General features: G+C 30.6%; 2 protein-coding genes across 3 annotated transcripts in view; both read left to right on the top strand.

Annotated features, from left to right (window-relative positions):
* LOC149477918 (uncharacterized) overlaps positions 1 to 15,409 on the top strand; it is a 600,334-nt gene that overhangs the window by 479,678 nt on the left and 105,247 nt on the right. The gene's annotated exons all lie outside the window — the stretch shown is intronic.
* LOC149477928 (uncharacterized) lies at positions 6,472 to 7,945 on the top strand. Of its 2 annotated transcripts, XM_089709812.1 has the most exons (4): positions 6,472 to 6,683; positions 6,806 to 7,061; positions 7,151 to 7,168; positions 7,451 to 7,945. In XM_089709812.1, exons 1-4 carry the CDS (start codon positions 6,561 to 6,563, stop codon positions 7,825 to 7,827), a joined length of 774 nt encoding a protein of 257 aa, XP_089565938.1. In that variant the 5' UTR covers positions 6,472 to 6,560; the 3' UTR covers positions 7,828 to 7,945. The 2 variants fall into 2 exon arrangements, with proteins under 2 accessions (XP_089565938.1, XP_089565939.1); XM_089709813.1 differs by lacking the exon at positions 7,151 to 7,168 and having other exon boundaries at positions 6,474 to 6,683.

Genomic DNA, 15,409 nt, shown 5'->3' with positions numbered 1-15,409 from the left:
AATTACTTTAATAGTATTATGCTATTAATAGAGTAGATTGAACAGAAACCCTCTAGGTAAGAGCGCTCTATATTTGATCATCTTCAATAGCAGGGAGAAAAACACTTTTGTTAAATTATTTCTAGTTGTATAGAACCAACAATTCAAATACAATTTAACTTTTTAACCTGCTCTAAAAATTAATCTAAAAAAAGTGGACACATAACAACATGAAATCGTGTCGTATGGTGTAAAAAGCTCTACGACATATTTAAAATTTTAAGACTCATCGTAATCACGATACGTTGACATAGATCGGGACCGCTTTCGTTTTTCATTTTACTTTCGACCGATGCTTTAATAATTATCCAAATATCTATGTATTTCATCAGCTTAATGATAATAACGCATAACTTAGTTTATTCTATGTATTATGACGGTCAAAGGCGGTTCTAAAGGAAGTCCTTATCTTACTAATAATATGTGCTAATATAATAAAAGTGAAAGTTTGGATGGATGATTGTATGTTTCTACTCGTTCACGTGTAAACTACTGAACGGATTTTGATGATACTTGGTAGTGATGTAGTTTATGTACCAGGTTTGTTACAAATATATTATCTTACGTTGCAATATGAGAGCAGATTGTTTCTGCTCGTTATGCGAAATCGAAGGAGAGAGAACTATAGAATAAAAGCTCTACATAAAGCTATATATTTTTGTTGTTTAATTTGAGTGCAAACTGTAAAAGAAAACGTGAAAAAATAAAACACCATTTCGGTTCGCTGTAGTCATTCACATTATTAACTCATAGTTATACAACAAATATTTTGATTGTCATCTACAATAAGCTTTATAAATCGTCTGTGAATTTGGTCCATTATAACTTACTTGCTAGTTGCTAGGCGGTATTCTTTAAAAATAAATATATTATTTTTATTTAAAGAATTGTCAAGGCATAATATCATAAAAGTATAAACATTCTGATTTTTTTTAAATAGGTACTCTCACAATTAACTTTACGAAGCACAAAAACTTGCATATTCGTATTACAATGTACTACTACGAATAAGACGTCATCACAATTCAATTATGCATTCACTTTAAGTGTCTATGAGCTTCTTAAAAAAAATTCAACGATCACTTAGCAAGTACCTCATACACATAATATTAGGTATATGAGATGATTACGAACAATTAAAGATGATTGCGCATTAATAATGTGATATTGCATTTTCTTACTATACTAAAATAAGGCTCTAGTAATTTTTACGACTTTTTGGAAAATGTTAAACACTTTTGCATTTTAATATTTATACTTATGGAAAAAAGAGATAACAAATTTGAATGTCATAAGCTGAAATCTGTTTAACCTCCCCAGAACCCAGAACGCAACACATTATACAGATAATACAAACCAGTGTATGAATAAAATAATATTAACATATTTATTAGTTAATTCAAAGATTTACGTCCTTACCACACAAACGAGGCTTGACAAATGTTCTATTCGTGACGATCGTAATAATTTATCTTAGGGAAATGCTGACCTTCAAACTGTGGATTTCACTAAAAACTATAGTCTTGTTTACTTCCTGACAAACGAGAATTGTCTAAATTTCTTTCTACGTTTTCTTTTCGCTAATTGTTTACATATTTTAATGTGTCTTGAAGCATACAATTAGTGGTTACGACGCGGCGACGGTGTTTTAAATTTGTTTACTAGCTGTTAGCTGTTAGTTTGCAATAATTTTGTTTGTATTTATTTTTTTAAGAAATACCCAAAGCTTTATATTATTAAATTATAGATCAGGGGAATTTAAGATATGTTTCAATTGATACGGAATTATACATGATTAATTTACCTACTTATTATATTTATTAACTTTATATCATTAAATATTATAGTTGCATAAATACAGATAACAATGTATTCATTATTTTTACAAAAAAGTAAAAAAATAACAAAGAAAAGCTATATGAATGACGTTAATTACGCAAAGTAATCCTACTACTATTATAAAGGCGAAAGTTTGTATGGATATATGGATGTTTGTTACTCTTTCACGTAAAAACTACTGAACCGATTACAATGAAATTTAGCACACATATAGAGGGTAACTTAGATTAACACATGGGATAGGTTTTATCCCGGATATCCCACGGGAACGGGAACTATGCGGGTTTTTCATCAAACGCGGGCGAAGCCGCGGGCGGAAAGCTAGTAGTTTATAAAATTCGCACAAACTCCCTGATAACTCTTTCGTTTTATCGAACTATTTCCTTAATCTTAATAAAAAAAATACTCATAAATTATAAATGTTTATGACAGACTATAAAACCGGTCAAGTGCGAGTTAAAGTCTATGGTCGGTTCTCATAGGAAGTATGTTAGTAGGATGGTTTAAACCCAATTAGTTTTCGAGTTACATTCTTTAAATCTACCAGTTATTTTGACGGCCATTTTGATGGAGTGGTTAGGCTGAATCATTTCAATCGAGAGTTTTCGAGTTCGATGTCATAGTAAATAAACTATTGGTTATATAAATCATACAATTATAACCAGTTTATTCTGTATATGTTTAGCTACAGCATAGGCTTAGCTTCTGTTGATTAAAATACCAATAAGTCCTACAAATATTAATTATATAAATGGGGACTTTATCTGCAACTGGCCCCTTTATATCATTAACTAGCTGCTCCCCGCGGTTTCATCCCCGTGGCTCCACTCCTGTTGGTCGTAGCGTGATGATATATAGCCTATAGCATTCCTCGATGGGCTATCTAACACTGAAATAATTTTTCAAATCGGTCCAGTAGTTCCTGAGATTAGCGCGTTCAAACAAACAAACAAACAAACTCTTCAGCTTACACATTGCTATTTACTGTCTGTTAAGTTAAACTATGTGAAGAGACGTTGGAAGTGACAGTGGACAATATCTCCTCAATTTTATTTTTACAGTCGTGCAAATCTAATTCGCACTCTGTTACAATTGACAATAAGCAATATCTAACCACTGAATTTAGCAATTGTGTTTGCACGGATGCATCGTGGAACTTCTGCTCTGAGATAATAATAAAAATATCAATGTAATACTTTTGTGCAATATTTGGATAAACAAAGCTTGGTAATTACTATATTGTTAGTGGCCGTTCAGTTGTTATCTTAGTTTTTATTATTGATAAACACATCATCCTTACTTATTATCTTCTTATCAAACCATTGGGATTTTATCTATAACATTCAGGTATCGCATATCAAACGGTGAAAGAATTTTTTTATAAGTCGGTCCAGTAGTTCTTGGGATTAGCACGTTAACACAGTCTTCAGATTTATATTATAAAATATTATATTATAGATAGAAGCATCAGACTTTCATAAATTATTTACATAGTTTAGCAGAAATTATACAATTATTATTAACATTTCTGCTAATTGGCACGTTCTCAATTGACTGATCTTTGTTGCAGTACTAATGGATTATATATGACAATTTATGAAATAAAATGCTGCTTTGATCTGAAGCAAATGAATAAATTACGATAATAATTGATTTACTAAGCGTAATTTGTGGTATTAGAACCTTAAAATTTGGTTATTTCATGGTTATTTCTTGTTAGCTAAGACAGCCGACAGACAGTTATTACGTCGTTTGAATTTATCGCTACTTCATGTTAATATTATCTAATAATGTATGTAATTATTGTTCTTAAAGCGTACAAATGTGGAACCCAAAAATATGAAATTACACATAAATAAAGATAAAAATATGTTCTTGTATCCGCAAATACGCCCACGTAACTGCTTTCTAGCGCAAAATAACTTCAAAACCGGACTCGTCGTTACAGAGATCATGGATAATAAACACACAAATTCTTTTGGACTTTTACTCACATTACTTTTTGTTTAAGAAATAATTTCGAAATCAGAGCGTTTTTAAAATAAAAACGAATTGTCTTGATACTGTTTTTTACTTATCATTTATTACAGAGCTTAAACTTGATAAGAACTATAAATAGGAGAGTTGTCCATGGACAACATGTCAAGTAAACTACCTAGTTGTAGTTCGATTATTCAGCAATGCTTCACTTTTATTGTAATACTAGCGGTCCGCCCCGGCTTCGCCCGTGGTACATATTTACGTTTTCTCTACATAAAAACCATCCTCGTACTTCAAGGAATATAATAAAAAAAGAATTATCGAAATCGGTTCAGCTGTTCTCGAGTTATGCGCTTACCAACACATTTTGCGATTCATTTTTATATATAAGAAGATTACATAAGTATTATATTTAAGAAAATATCAGTGACTATAGGCTGAATACATGAAAACTGAAATTTATTTTACTTCTATCCTACTAATATTATGAGAAAGTTTGTGAGGATGGATGTATGTGTGTTACTCTATCACTATACTACCGAACCGATTACTATGAAATTTAGCTAACATATAGAAGGTCACTTGGACTAACACATAGAATAGGTTTTAACCCGGAAATCCCACGGGAACGGGAACTATGCGGGTTTTTCAATGAAAACGCGGGCGAAGCCACGGGCGGAAAGCTTGTATTGTATGTCGTCATATAATATCGTTCAGCTATGTAAGCTCAGTTACAATATGTACTTTCACTATTATTTCAACGCAATGCTATTGCGGGATCAATAAACTGATAGCATGACCTTTCAACTTTGCCACTGTATGAAGTAAGGTTAAGGTTCTTCAAGGGCAGGCTTGTATTATACAACAAGAGACTAAAACTACCTTTGAATTTTCTGCTATTTTGAGTAAATAATTGGCCTTTAATCGTTTAGTGTATCTTGAAATATACTTTGAATACGATGATACTAGATATGGTTTAACTTAAGTTATATTAAATTTGTTAACCTAAAATTAACCGTAGTTAAATATGTATAATTGTCAACCCCATAATTTCTATTCTATGCAAAAATTTATCAGATATCAAAGAAATTTTATGAAAAATTTATACAGATATAGAATATTATGAATTGTAATAGCACACATGTTATTACGCCGGCTGCAGCTAATAGTAATAGGTACTAATTTTAGATTTTTTTTTATTTGAATTAGTAACTAGATTAGTCTAGCCACTAGGCACATACCTATTCCTAAAATAATTAATTGCAGAAATAAAGATTAATTAAGACAACATCATTTTATATTTATAATTTCTAAGTTCTCATTGTAGTAAATATAAATTATAGTAGTTTTTACAGAAAATGATTCTAAATGAGCAAAAATTTCAGAGTGAAAGTCTTTTCTGAGTCTAAACTAATGCATAACTTTCCGTATTTGTGCAAAATTAAAACATGGCGCTCATTTATATTTTCAACATAATATTATACTTATGAGAAAGTATTCTACATGGCTATAATGCAAAAAATGTTGAGTTTCTTGTTTAAAATTATATATTTACACTTGTAGAGAAAACATAAAACACCTTTATGCAGTTTTTTAGTAAAAAAATAACTAAATCAAAAATCAGCTTTTGTTTACTTATTGTAATACTGTTGTAAATTTTATTTGTATTAGTTAATAGTTATAATAACAAAATAATATGCTTATAATGAAAAGAAAACAATATTTATTTTTCAATACTCTACTTGTAAAATAATGAGGTTCCTATATTCTATGTATTAAGTATAATAAATGATAAACAAAAGGAATCCATTATAATAACTTTTATTAATGTAATAAAACTAAACCTATATACTTTCGGAATAAATGTTAAAACTACTCAATACTTTGTTCCGTTCTTCCTTTCATCCAATGAGGTGAAAGTGAAAGGGATAAAACATTAATTAATTTTATTAAAGGTCCAAAAATTTTACATTTTAATTACTATTATTATACTTAAACCATACTATAATGAATAACATTGCACGAATAAATAGTAATACATAATATGCTAGATAAAAAAGTTATAATATATAATACCTATTTAAAATATGGGACAAGGATCTACCAGTACACATAATATACAAAGCTTCTCTTAATATACTTTCATTTTCAATAAGTTACGTATAAAATATTCAATGTGTTGCATAAACAAAATACGTGTAATTAGGTCATATAATAATTAATTTAAATAATTATATCTATTGACGATTAAAAATATTCAATTATTTATAAAACTACGTATCATACGATTAATTGAAACTTTAATTTTAATACTTAAAAGTAATGGCAAATTCATAATTCACTTCATACACAAAAAACCGTTTATCGAATAAGCCTACTTAATCTTAAAATATTACACAAATTTCTAATGTGTATATCAAATAAAATATCGAAAATATGAATTCGGAACTTACGAAACCAGTAAAGCCAACGCCTTTTGATAACAACTAATATGTACAAAGCAAACTGATTTGCATACACATTAGGGTCCAAACTGAATCGAATATCTTCCATAGAGAGCTCAGTCTAAAGAAAATAGATAAAAGTGGGGGAGCGCAATAAAACTGTATGCGGGCACCGACAGCAAGTCAAACATATCTTAACATCTCTCGATGTCAGAAAATTATTAATCCGTAAGAAAAAAAATATTAAAAAAAGTAAAAATGAAGTTCACTTTGGTTCTCTTGGCCTTAGGGGCGTTAGTTAGTGCTGAAGAAGACAAAACCATGGAAACAGCGATTAATTTTATCAAGGATTGCCAAGGGGATTACTTCTTATGTGTTAAGGTCAATAATTTTATTATAGTGAAAGTGATCAGTGAATGTGATATCAGTGACCGCATCGGGCCGTTCTAATTCTTAATCATTTTTAATTTCATCACAAGTTTTAACGGTTTTTAATTTTTCAGGAAAAATTGCTGAAAATTGTCGATAATGTGAGGGCTTCTAGGAGCATTTCTATCGCGGAAGGTGTAGTGCTTAAGGGTGAGCCTGCCTTAAGAACCGGGAAGCAGTTGGAGCCCTTGCCCATCGACCCCATTGCGAGAGACACCGAAGTGAACTATAGGTTGTTGGATGGAGTCGTAAACCTATTCGAAACACACGCTCTTGAAGTTAAAATGAACGATGCTGAAAAGGAATCCTTCCAACGCTCGTTAGAAGAAGGTAAATTTTATATAAATTTTTTTAATTGAATTATAATTATGATTTAGTTGTATGGATTAACACAGATTTTAAATATTTATTTTTTTTAGGTCGCGGCAAGAAAAAGGGTATTTTTATTTCTAATTCAAATAGATAGATTCCGTGTCCGTGGGTTATAGTGAAAAGGGGCAGATCTATTTAACATTTGTTTATCAAAATTTCGTCAAGGGCAAGTAGGCTCGGGCTCATCGCCTTGCCAGATTCTGATATTAATTCTTGTTTCTTTACTTCCAACGGGGTTCCAACGTCCTAACTTTCTTATTTGTTATGCTAACTAGAATTTAAAGGATACGGTTAAGATATTTTGCGAGCATTTTCTATGAATTTATAATACCTATGTTTATTTTTAGGTCGTGGTAAGAAGAAGGGAGGCAGCGGAATTGGAGGCATTATCGGACTTCTTGGAGCCAAATTGTTGCTTGGAAAGTTGTTCATCGTCAAGCTGATTGCTCTGAAGGCTCTCGCGACCGCTAAGATTGCTCTGGTTCTGGCTGTAGTACTCTTCGTCGCATACTGCTTCAAGCAGGACCACACCAAGACGACATACGAAGTGATACCCCACGCTCATCACCACGAGTCGCACCACCCAGTCCACGTGGAACATATTGCCCACGATCTCGGCCACGATCTCGGCCACGGTCACGGCTACTCCGGCTACGGATCTGACTGGAACAAAAACATCGACGAAGCCCAGAACCTCGCCTACTCAGCGTACTCACCCCACTAATCAATCATAAACTAGACCAAATGTATTACCAATAGCATCCATTGTACAAAGACTTATTTATTTAATTTATTGTTATTAACTTATTACTTACTGTATGGAATAAATTATTATTGTTGGACACATGGCCATTCATTTACCTGTTTGCAAGTCATTAATGAAAGTACGTTACTATCGCTTCGAAAGTCTCTCTTAAATTGTAGCCTGTATCTCTAGCTGAACAATTTCACAGATGATATATTATATGACATAATGAACGAGTAGAGAATGATTTTTTTAATGTTTATTTTGCACAGATAATTAATTTGAACAAGTTTATGCAATTAAGTAACGGTATTCTGTGCATCGTTAACTGTTTTTATTTATAACGGAAACGAATTTTGTGATTGGAAATTATTTAACATTGAGACACGGTGTGTGCGTGTGATAATCGCCTTTGACTTTCGAAAAGATCACTTTTACTGAGATTGATATTTAATAATATTTTTGAAGATATGAGGCATTAGTTTATTTAGTCAGTAATTGCTTGGATTGAGGTCATAACCAGACTTATTATGCCAATGATATTAAAAAGGAAAAGGAATATTGCTTATTCAATCCGTTCATAATTCCGTGAGAAATTATGAAAGATATTTCTATTTTCTTCCTTATTTATTCCAAAAAAATAGACAAAGAAAAGAGTACATATTACAGGATGCTTAATACGGATGTAATATTAATAAAGTAACGTTATAGTGCTTTGGAATTCAACAAGAAATTCTATCAAATAAATCTCAAGAATACAATCCACCTTTAAATCATTTTCACTTCCAATTTTCTAACGAATCTAGCAAGCGGAGAAAATAAATCACAGTGAATGAAGTAAATGGTATAACTAAATATATTTCGACGAATTAAATGTTTATGATAGTATTTTAAAGATTTACTTAAAATTATTGTATGATTATTTTGTGTATAATTAGTACCTAGTTGTAATATCTCATAATAATTTTGATTCGATAGATTTCGTTTCTACAACTATATTTTTGGAAACAACAAATAAAAACAATATGAAGTATTTACGGTAATTTCAATATTTAATATTAATTATAAAAATTAAGAAAGAACGGTTTAAAATAATCATCAATTCCTGTTCAACAAGAATTTAAATTCATCGTTTATGAAGAAAGTTGTTTGGAAAACAAAATACATGTTTTATGTTATTTGCAAGAATATATTGACAATTAAAAGTAAGACGTTCTAAAGTTATTTCATAGTCTTTAAACGAATGTTTTTACTAAGACAGATAGACAAACAGAAAGTGTATTACGGTAATAAGGTTATGATAACATACATGGTCAAATACGTAGTTAAGTATGGGTACTGTTTCCTGTTAGTAATTATAAGTTTTGTATTTAAGGCCTGGTTAAGAATTCTGGAGAATAAAATAAATAAATTTGTTGTTTTTTATCAGAAGCTCAAAGATGATACTTAAGTAATTAAGTACATTACGACAGTAGCGTCAATGATAGGTAATAGAAAAGAAAAAGAGGTTATTTACGAAAAATATATTCTTAAGGAGAGAAAATCGGAAATCAACACTTTTATTTTCGTCTGCACGGATAAAGGCTGTACATAATTTGCTTTATATCACGATGGGCGAAGCCAGGGCGGACCGCTAGTAGTAAATAATAATTATAACAGCAAAGCTTCATAGCATGTACACATTTTTTATTTTTTCAAACAGTTAATAATAAACAGCCTAAAATAATGCAATGTGAACCAACATCTAAAATAGTAAATGCATTCAGCAAAGATAATAATTATGTAACATGATGTTAAGGTCTGTATATAAACGTGTTACCAACATAGCAAAAACATCGGCACTTGCTTTTGGTCATTCAACTGCGTCTAGTCGATTCATTTATTTGCAATGCCAATGCTACTAATGCTCGAAGATTACCTATGATTTTCATACGTAATATCTTTGACTTGTATTTTCGGTTTTATTTTAATACTTAAACTAATACTAACACTAAGCGCCTTTGCTTGTTAGACCTTTTTGTGAATTATAGTATACTTCTAGTTGTATAAGATTATTGTAATCTGATGCTATTAATGATACAAATTATATTAATAGGTACACTTTTTCCTTTAAAGTAAGTAATATGTTATTTGATTAAGAAAATGGTGGTGTATGATTGTGTTAATTATGGATCAACGAAGTGGGCTAGCAAATAATACATATTATGTGCTAAATGCTCGCCATTCAAAATTGAGTGAGCGTGCAGTTATAAGCCAATTGCCTTTATGATACAGCACTTGCCTCTGGATTGTTACAGTCATTTTAATGTTATCCAAAGCTCCGTCATTCAAATTAAGTTCTAACCTCCGCCCTTAAAACCATGTCAATGTACAAAAAACACTCTCTCTGCTTTATTTACGTTCGTTCCACATGTTAATTTCGTATAATATTAGTCGAGAAATCTCGCATACCGCGGCACGTGTTAAAACCGGTTTGCAATTATTGCTTTCTACGGTCTCTCGTTTTATCCATTTCATCTTAGTGGTCAATGATGCTAAGCTTCGGTTCACCTGTATTAAATTTGTCGAACATTTGTGGTTCTAAATCAATGACACGGTCGGTGGATCACGTGTATGGCATGGCTGGTGCGTGACTTTCTTTTTGATTTTTTTAAGCTTATTGCATAAAATTATTTTATGAAGGTGGTTCAATTGGAAGCAAAGACAAAAATTAATTATATGACATCTTTACTTGTAGTATAAAACAAGTAATTAACCATAGTTGTCAGTCGAGTAATCTGTCAAAAGTTTGAAAAAATTTGTCAAAAGCTTATCTAGGCGCTTTTTAAAGTTTTTATCTAAAAATTCCTGTCATTAGTTACTGATATTATAATTTTTATATAACTTTATATGAGTAACCGTTTAGCACTATTAAATCGAAGCTTGCACCTCTACATAATGGTACGTTTCAAAAAGAAGCAATTCAACTTTACGTTCTTTCTTTTGTGTATTAAATAACAGCAGAGTATAAACTTTGCTATGTAATTTGGCCGAAGTAACTCGCACAATAGACTTTTTGTGAGTAAAACTATCTCATGTTACATACAATAATAATATGACAACAACATAACATTATAATATGAACAACAACTTTTAAATGGACTATGGAGATTCTTGTCGATTCTTCTTCGTAAAAATATGTTATGTGTTTTCATGTCAAAAGTGCTTCAAATAGAAGAAGTCTAATTGAATAAATAAATCTTTGAGTTTGAGTTGAATACAAAATAACAACATATGCTTTGAAATGTTAAACACATTAAATCCAACACACATGCTATATTTTGATACACATACTTACTAACAAGTTAACTCTTCAAATGTAGATCATTCTCGCTACTCTTACTTTCAAAAAGCTCATGGAAAATGAATTATTGTGTCATAAAACTCGCTTCTCGAGTTTATTCTATAGTTTACTCCATAAAATGTGAAAGTTGAAATTTATAAGTGGTGTAATCAAATGATCGGTGTTGAATTACATTTTCCCTTTATCTTTGTAATGTGATTTCATTTTTCTCTCTCATATTTTATATTTTAAAATATTTTCATTGGTTAAAAGTAAAATATTAGAAATACAGCTTTAGTTGTTGATAAATTATTTTCTGACCATATCAATAACTTTATTATGATTCGCTTAATATAATAAATGGCTGTGAAAAAAATAATGACGAAAAAATCGAATAAACGGCAATAATATAGCTTTTTGCGAGTCAAAAGCGCTAGAGATCGATTGAATACCATTAAAATACCTAGATGTTTCTACAATTGCGTATTCTATTATACTTAAGAATGTTTAATAAAAACAACATAACAACGAATCAATAACAAACATCTTACCAATGTCAAGTTTGTATTTCTATTGTTACACAATAGCTGAGCTAAAAATAAAGAACTTTCCCATGGGATAGATAACCTTGTGTGAAAGTGTATTGCAATACAATATTATGTAATTATATGCATAACACTAATAAGAACCTATTACACGATTGGTACAACGAGTTCGAAGGTGACAAAAGGAATTCAGGAATAAATTAAAATAATACCTACAGGTACATTGAACATTACTTATAATACATAAACACCTTTTCATTAACTTTTCATATAATCTTGTAAACTGTTAACAAAAATATGATCCGTAACATAATAAATTGCTTGCGATTCAGCGCATTATTTTTATAGATAGTTTTGAAAATGTGGGCTCCGTCTACTCGTACAGTTTTCGCAAATCCCAATTAAAAATAACCATTTAAAAAAAACTATATTTTTAACCTTACCCTACTTGACTTAAGAAGAACTTCAATAATATACAATCAATGCAAAACTTGAAAGTAAACAGTCTAAAAGGTCAATGCAAGACCTCTGAGAATATAAATTGTTACACAATTGACGTGTATATTCCTCAGGTCATTCACATTATCTCTAGAAGTTCAAGTTTCTGTTTAAAATTGCAATATAAGAATGCCGTATTTTTTCCCATTGTTATGTCAAAGGGAAAGAAATGACAGGTTAAATGCCGGCTAATACGGTTATTTTTTTATCTAGAGGCTTCTTTCAATGCAGTACTGATTTTGTTTTCTAATATTCATTTTTGCTCATGAATTTAAGCTATTTAAGGTTTTTATTTGGTCACCATAAGAAGTGCTAAAATTCAAACTCAAACATTTAATTCTTCAAAAACAAATTACGATAGTTATACATCATTGATAACAAACCCCTAAATTCAGTTTTTCTATTTCCCTATAATAAATTAAGGACAAGCATACAAAGACGACAGAGCACCTTATAACAAAACTCTAAATTAATTCAGTTGTGAGCTATGGTAAAGTTTTAACAAATTCTGACAAGGGTAAAGAAGGTCTTTGCCAAAGTGCGTAAAGAAAAAAAAACTAAGTAATTATTTTATTAAGTCATTACTTACTTATCTTTAAAAATATGGACGCTATCTAGGCATGATTAAAATTTCCAATAAATTTAAAGGAACTTTTTGAATTCCACGATTCATAATATTTTATTAACTAGTCAATGATGCAATTTTCACCTCAAAAGCTCAAAAAATCATTTTTTATTACAGCGCCATCTAGCGGCACGAGATTGAAACACGTAAGTTTCACAACTGCAAAAGTTGTTCCAGTGCCAAGTTCACTAGCATTACGAGTCGCTAGCGCAAGTCGACCGTGATCTTTCTCGTGGCAGTAGGATTATGCAAGTTCAAGAACTGTACCCCTACCATGAGTTGACATAGTTAAATCGTCTGACGTAACTACAATAGTAAACGTGAATAGTTCACGAGATTATTTTCCGTGAATGACGTATCTATCATCGAATAGTTATAAACTATGACATATGTCAAAATTAGAACTCATGGTGCAAAAATTGTATGGTTACTACAGCGAGTGTAGTATAGTTTACTATACGTTATCTACAGACTGTAGTATACTATAATGCACCTCATGGTAGGCTTTTTAGTTCTAATACGGCACACTAGGGGGCGCTGTACGAAATTTCATACAAACCGCTTACTACAATCGCTAGCGAGTATCGTGTGCGTAAACTCATGGTAGACCTACTGAAGAAGTGTTTATGAATGAAATAGTAAGGGTTAATTCGAATGAAGAATGTTGGAACTTTCGGCCCTCCATAAAGCTATTTTATACTAGTATCCTAAGTTAGTAATATTATGAATGCAAAGTTTGTGAGGATGAATCCACACAAAACAGTTGATCGGAACGCACATTTTGGATATGTTAAAGTATGAATAAAAGGATTAGATCTGCATACAATTTAGCAAATATTATTTGGTTGCGTCGAGATAAACCGTGAACTCCAAATAAGTTAGAAGTTGGTACTGTATAATATGAATAAGTGGCAATTTAAAGTGAGGGGATTATATTATTTTGAAAGAAAATTGTATTAATGTTAAAATGTTAAATTGAAAAGTTTAATATGTTAGACTTGATAACAAAATAAGATAGTAATAGGAGTTGTGAAATACTAATTACCTCACACTAAAGTAACTTAATTTGGTGAAATATAACTGTAATTTCAGCAACTTCTTTTTTTGTAGAGCCTATAGAATTAAAATAGCACTGTCTTCGATGGCTTTGAAATCGAGTTTATAGAAAGGAGAAAGCTTTCTTCTGCGCTTGCACAAGATGTTATTGCGTTGACAATTTATTAGGCGCTTGAAAACTATTCTTCGGTTTTTAAATTATAGGTTCTATTAAGTTCTAAGATCTATTAAATTATAGGTATCTATTGTAGGTATAATATAGTTGTAAGAACTAAAACTTATTGTATCTCTAATGTGTAGGATGACTAATTTTATAACATAATTTAACACAATATTTAATTTTAAGCCGTTTATATGCACTAAGGATTTTTTTTAATATAAATTGATTAAGCAAATAATATCAATTGATAGAAATGTGTAAAAATACTACTATTAATGTATTTCAAAACTAAAGCTTTTATGTAAAAATAGAGCTTTAATAGAAAAACATATTATTAATGAATAATAGTATGTCTGAAATGCTCCATGCTTGTCCATCAAAGCTTGAACGAAACAAAAAAAAAGACGAGGAAAGCCGTTGTAAAAAGACAACCATATTGTAAAAACATTATAATAACACACATTATGTTATTACTATCCTATCCTACTAATATAATGAATGCGAAAGTTTGTGAGAATGGATGTATGTGTGTGTGTACGTTTGTTACTCTTTCACGATAAAACTGCTGAATCGATTACAATGAAATTTAGCACACAAAATAGAGGATGAGTTGGATTAACATATAGAATAGGTTTTATCCCGGAAATCCTACGGGAACGGGAATTATGCGCGTTTTTAATTGAAATGTGTGTCCGTATTAATGACATTCATAATAGCAAAGTGTTTGAAATAGTGAAATGTTGTAGCTTTTCATCTTGTCTTTATTAAGGACGATCCAGGAAAAAATTATCCTTTAAGTACTAATACAGTAAAATAATTTAAATAAAATGGTCAAGTAGTTCTTCGTTCGAGTTGAATCTTCACAAACAAACAACATAAGTATTAAATTAAAAAAATATTTATTCATTGTTAAGTTTTCCTAAATTTTCCAATCTTCTGGGACCTTTCATAAGTTTTCCTTCTATGTCTTCATGTGTAAAAACAAGCATATTTTTTACAATGTGTGAAAAAAAATTGCAACATTTGGAATATTGCCATAACGTTTTCTGTAACAGTCTGGTTTTTAAAGCTTAATATTTTTTATATAATACTAGCGGTCCGCCCCGGCTTCGCCCGTGGTACATATTTACGTTTTCTCTACATAAGAACCATCCTCGTACTTCAAGGAATATAATAAAAAAAGAATTATCGAAATCGGTTCAGCCGTTCTCGAGTTATGCGCTTATCAACACATTTTGCGATTCATTTTTATATATAAGATTATGTATGGCAATAAGTTTAATATGTTATTCGATTCGATACAGTACCGACATATTATTAGCAGCCCGAATTTAATCGATTAAGGTCATGTTGTT

The sequence above is a fragment of the Colias philodice genome, chromosome 23 (genome assembly GCF_061535455.1).
Source record: "Colias philodice isolate Cphi_HAF_F1 chromosome 23, ilColPhil1 Martin Lab GWU primary, whole genome shotgun sequence".
In the NCBI taxonomy this organism is placed as follows: domain Eukaryota; kingdom Metazoa; phylum Arthropoda; class Insecta; order Lepidoptera; family Pieridae; genus Colias; species Colias philodice.
The sequence above is the reverse complement of the archived record's forward strand: the minus strand, read 5'-3'. Positions and strand labels throughout refer to the sequence as shown.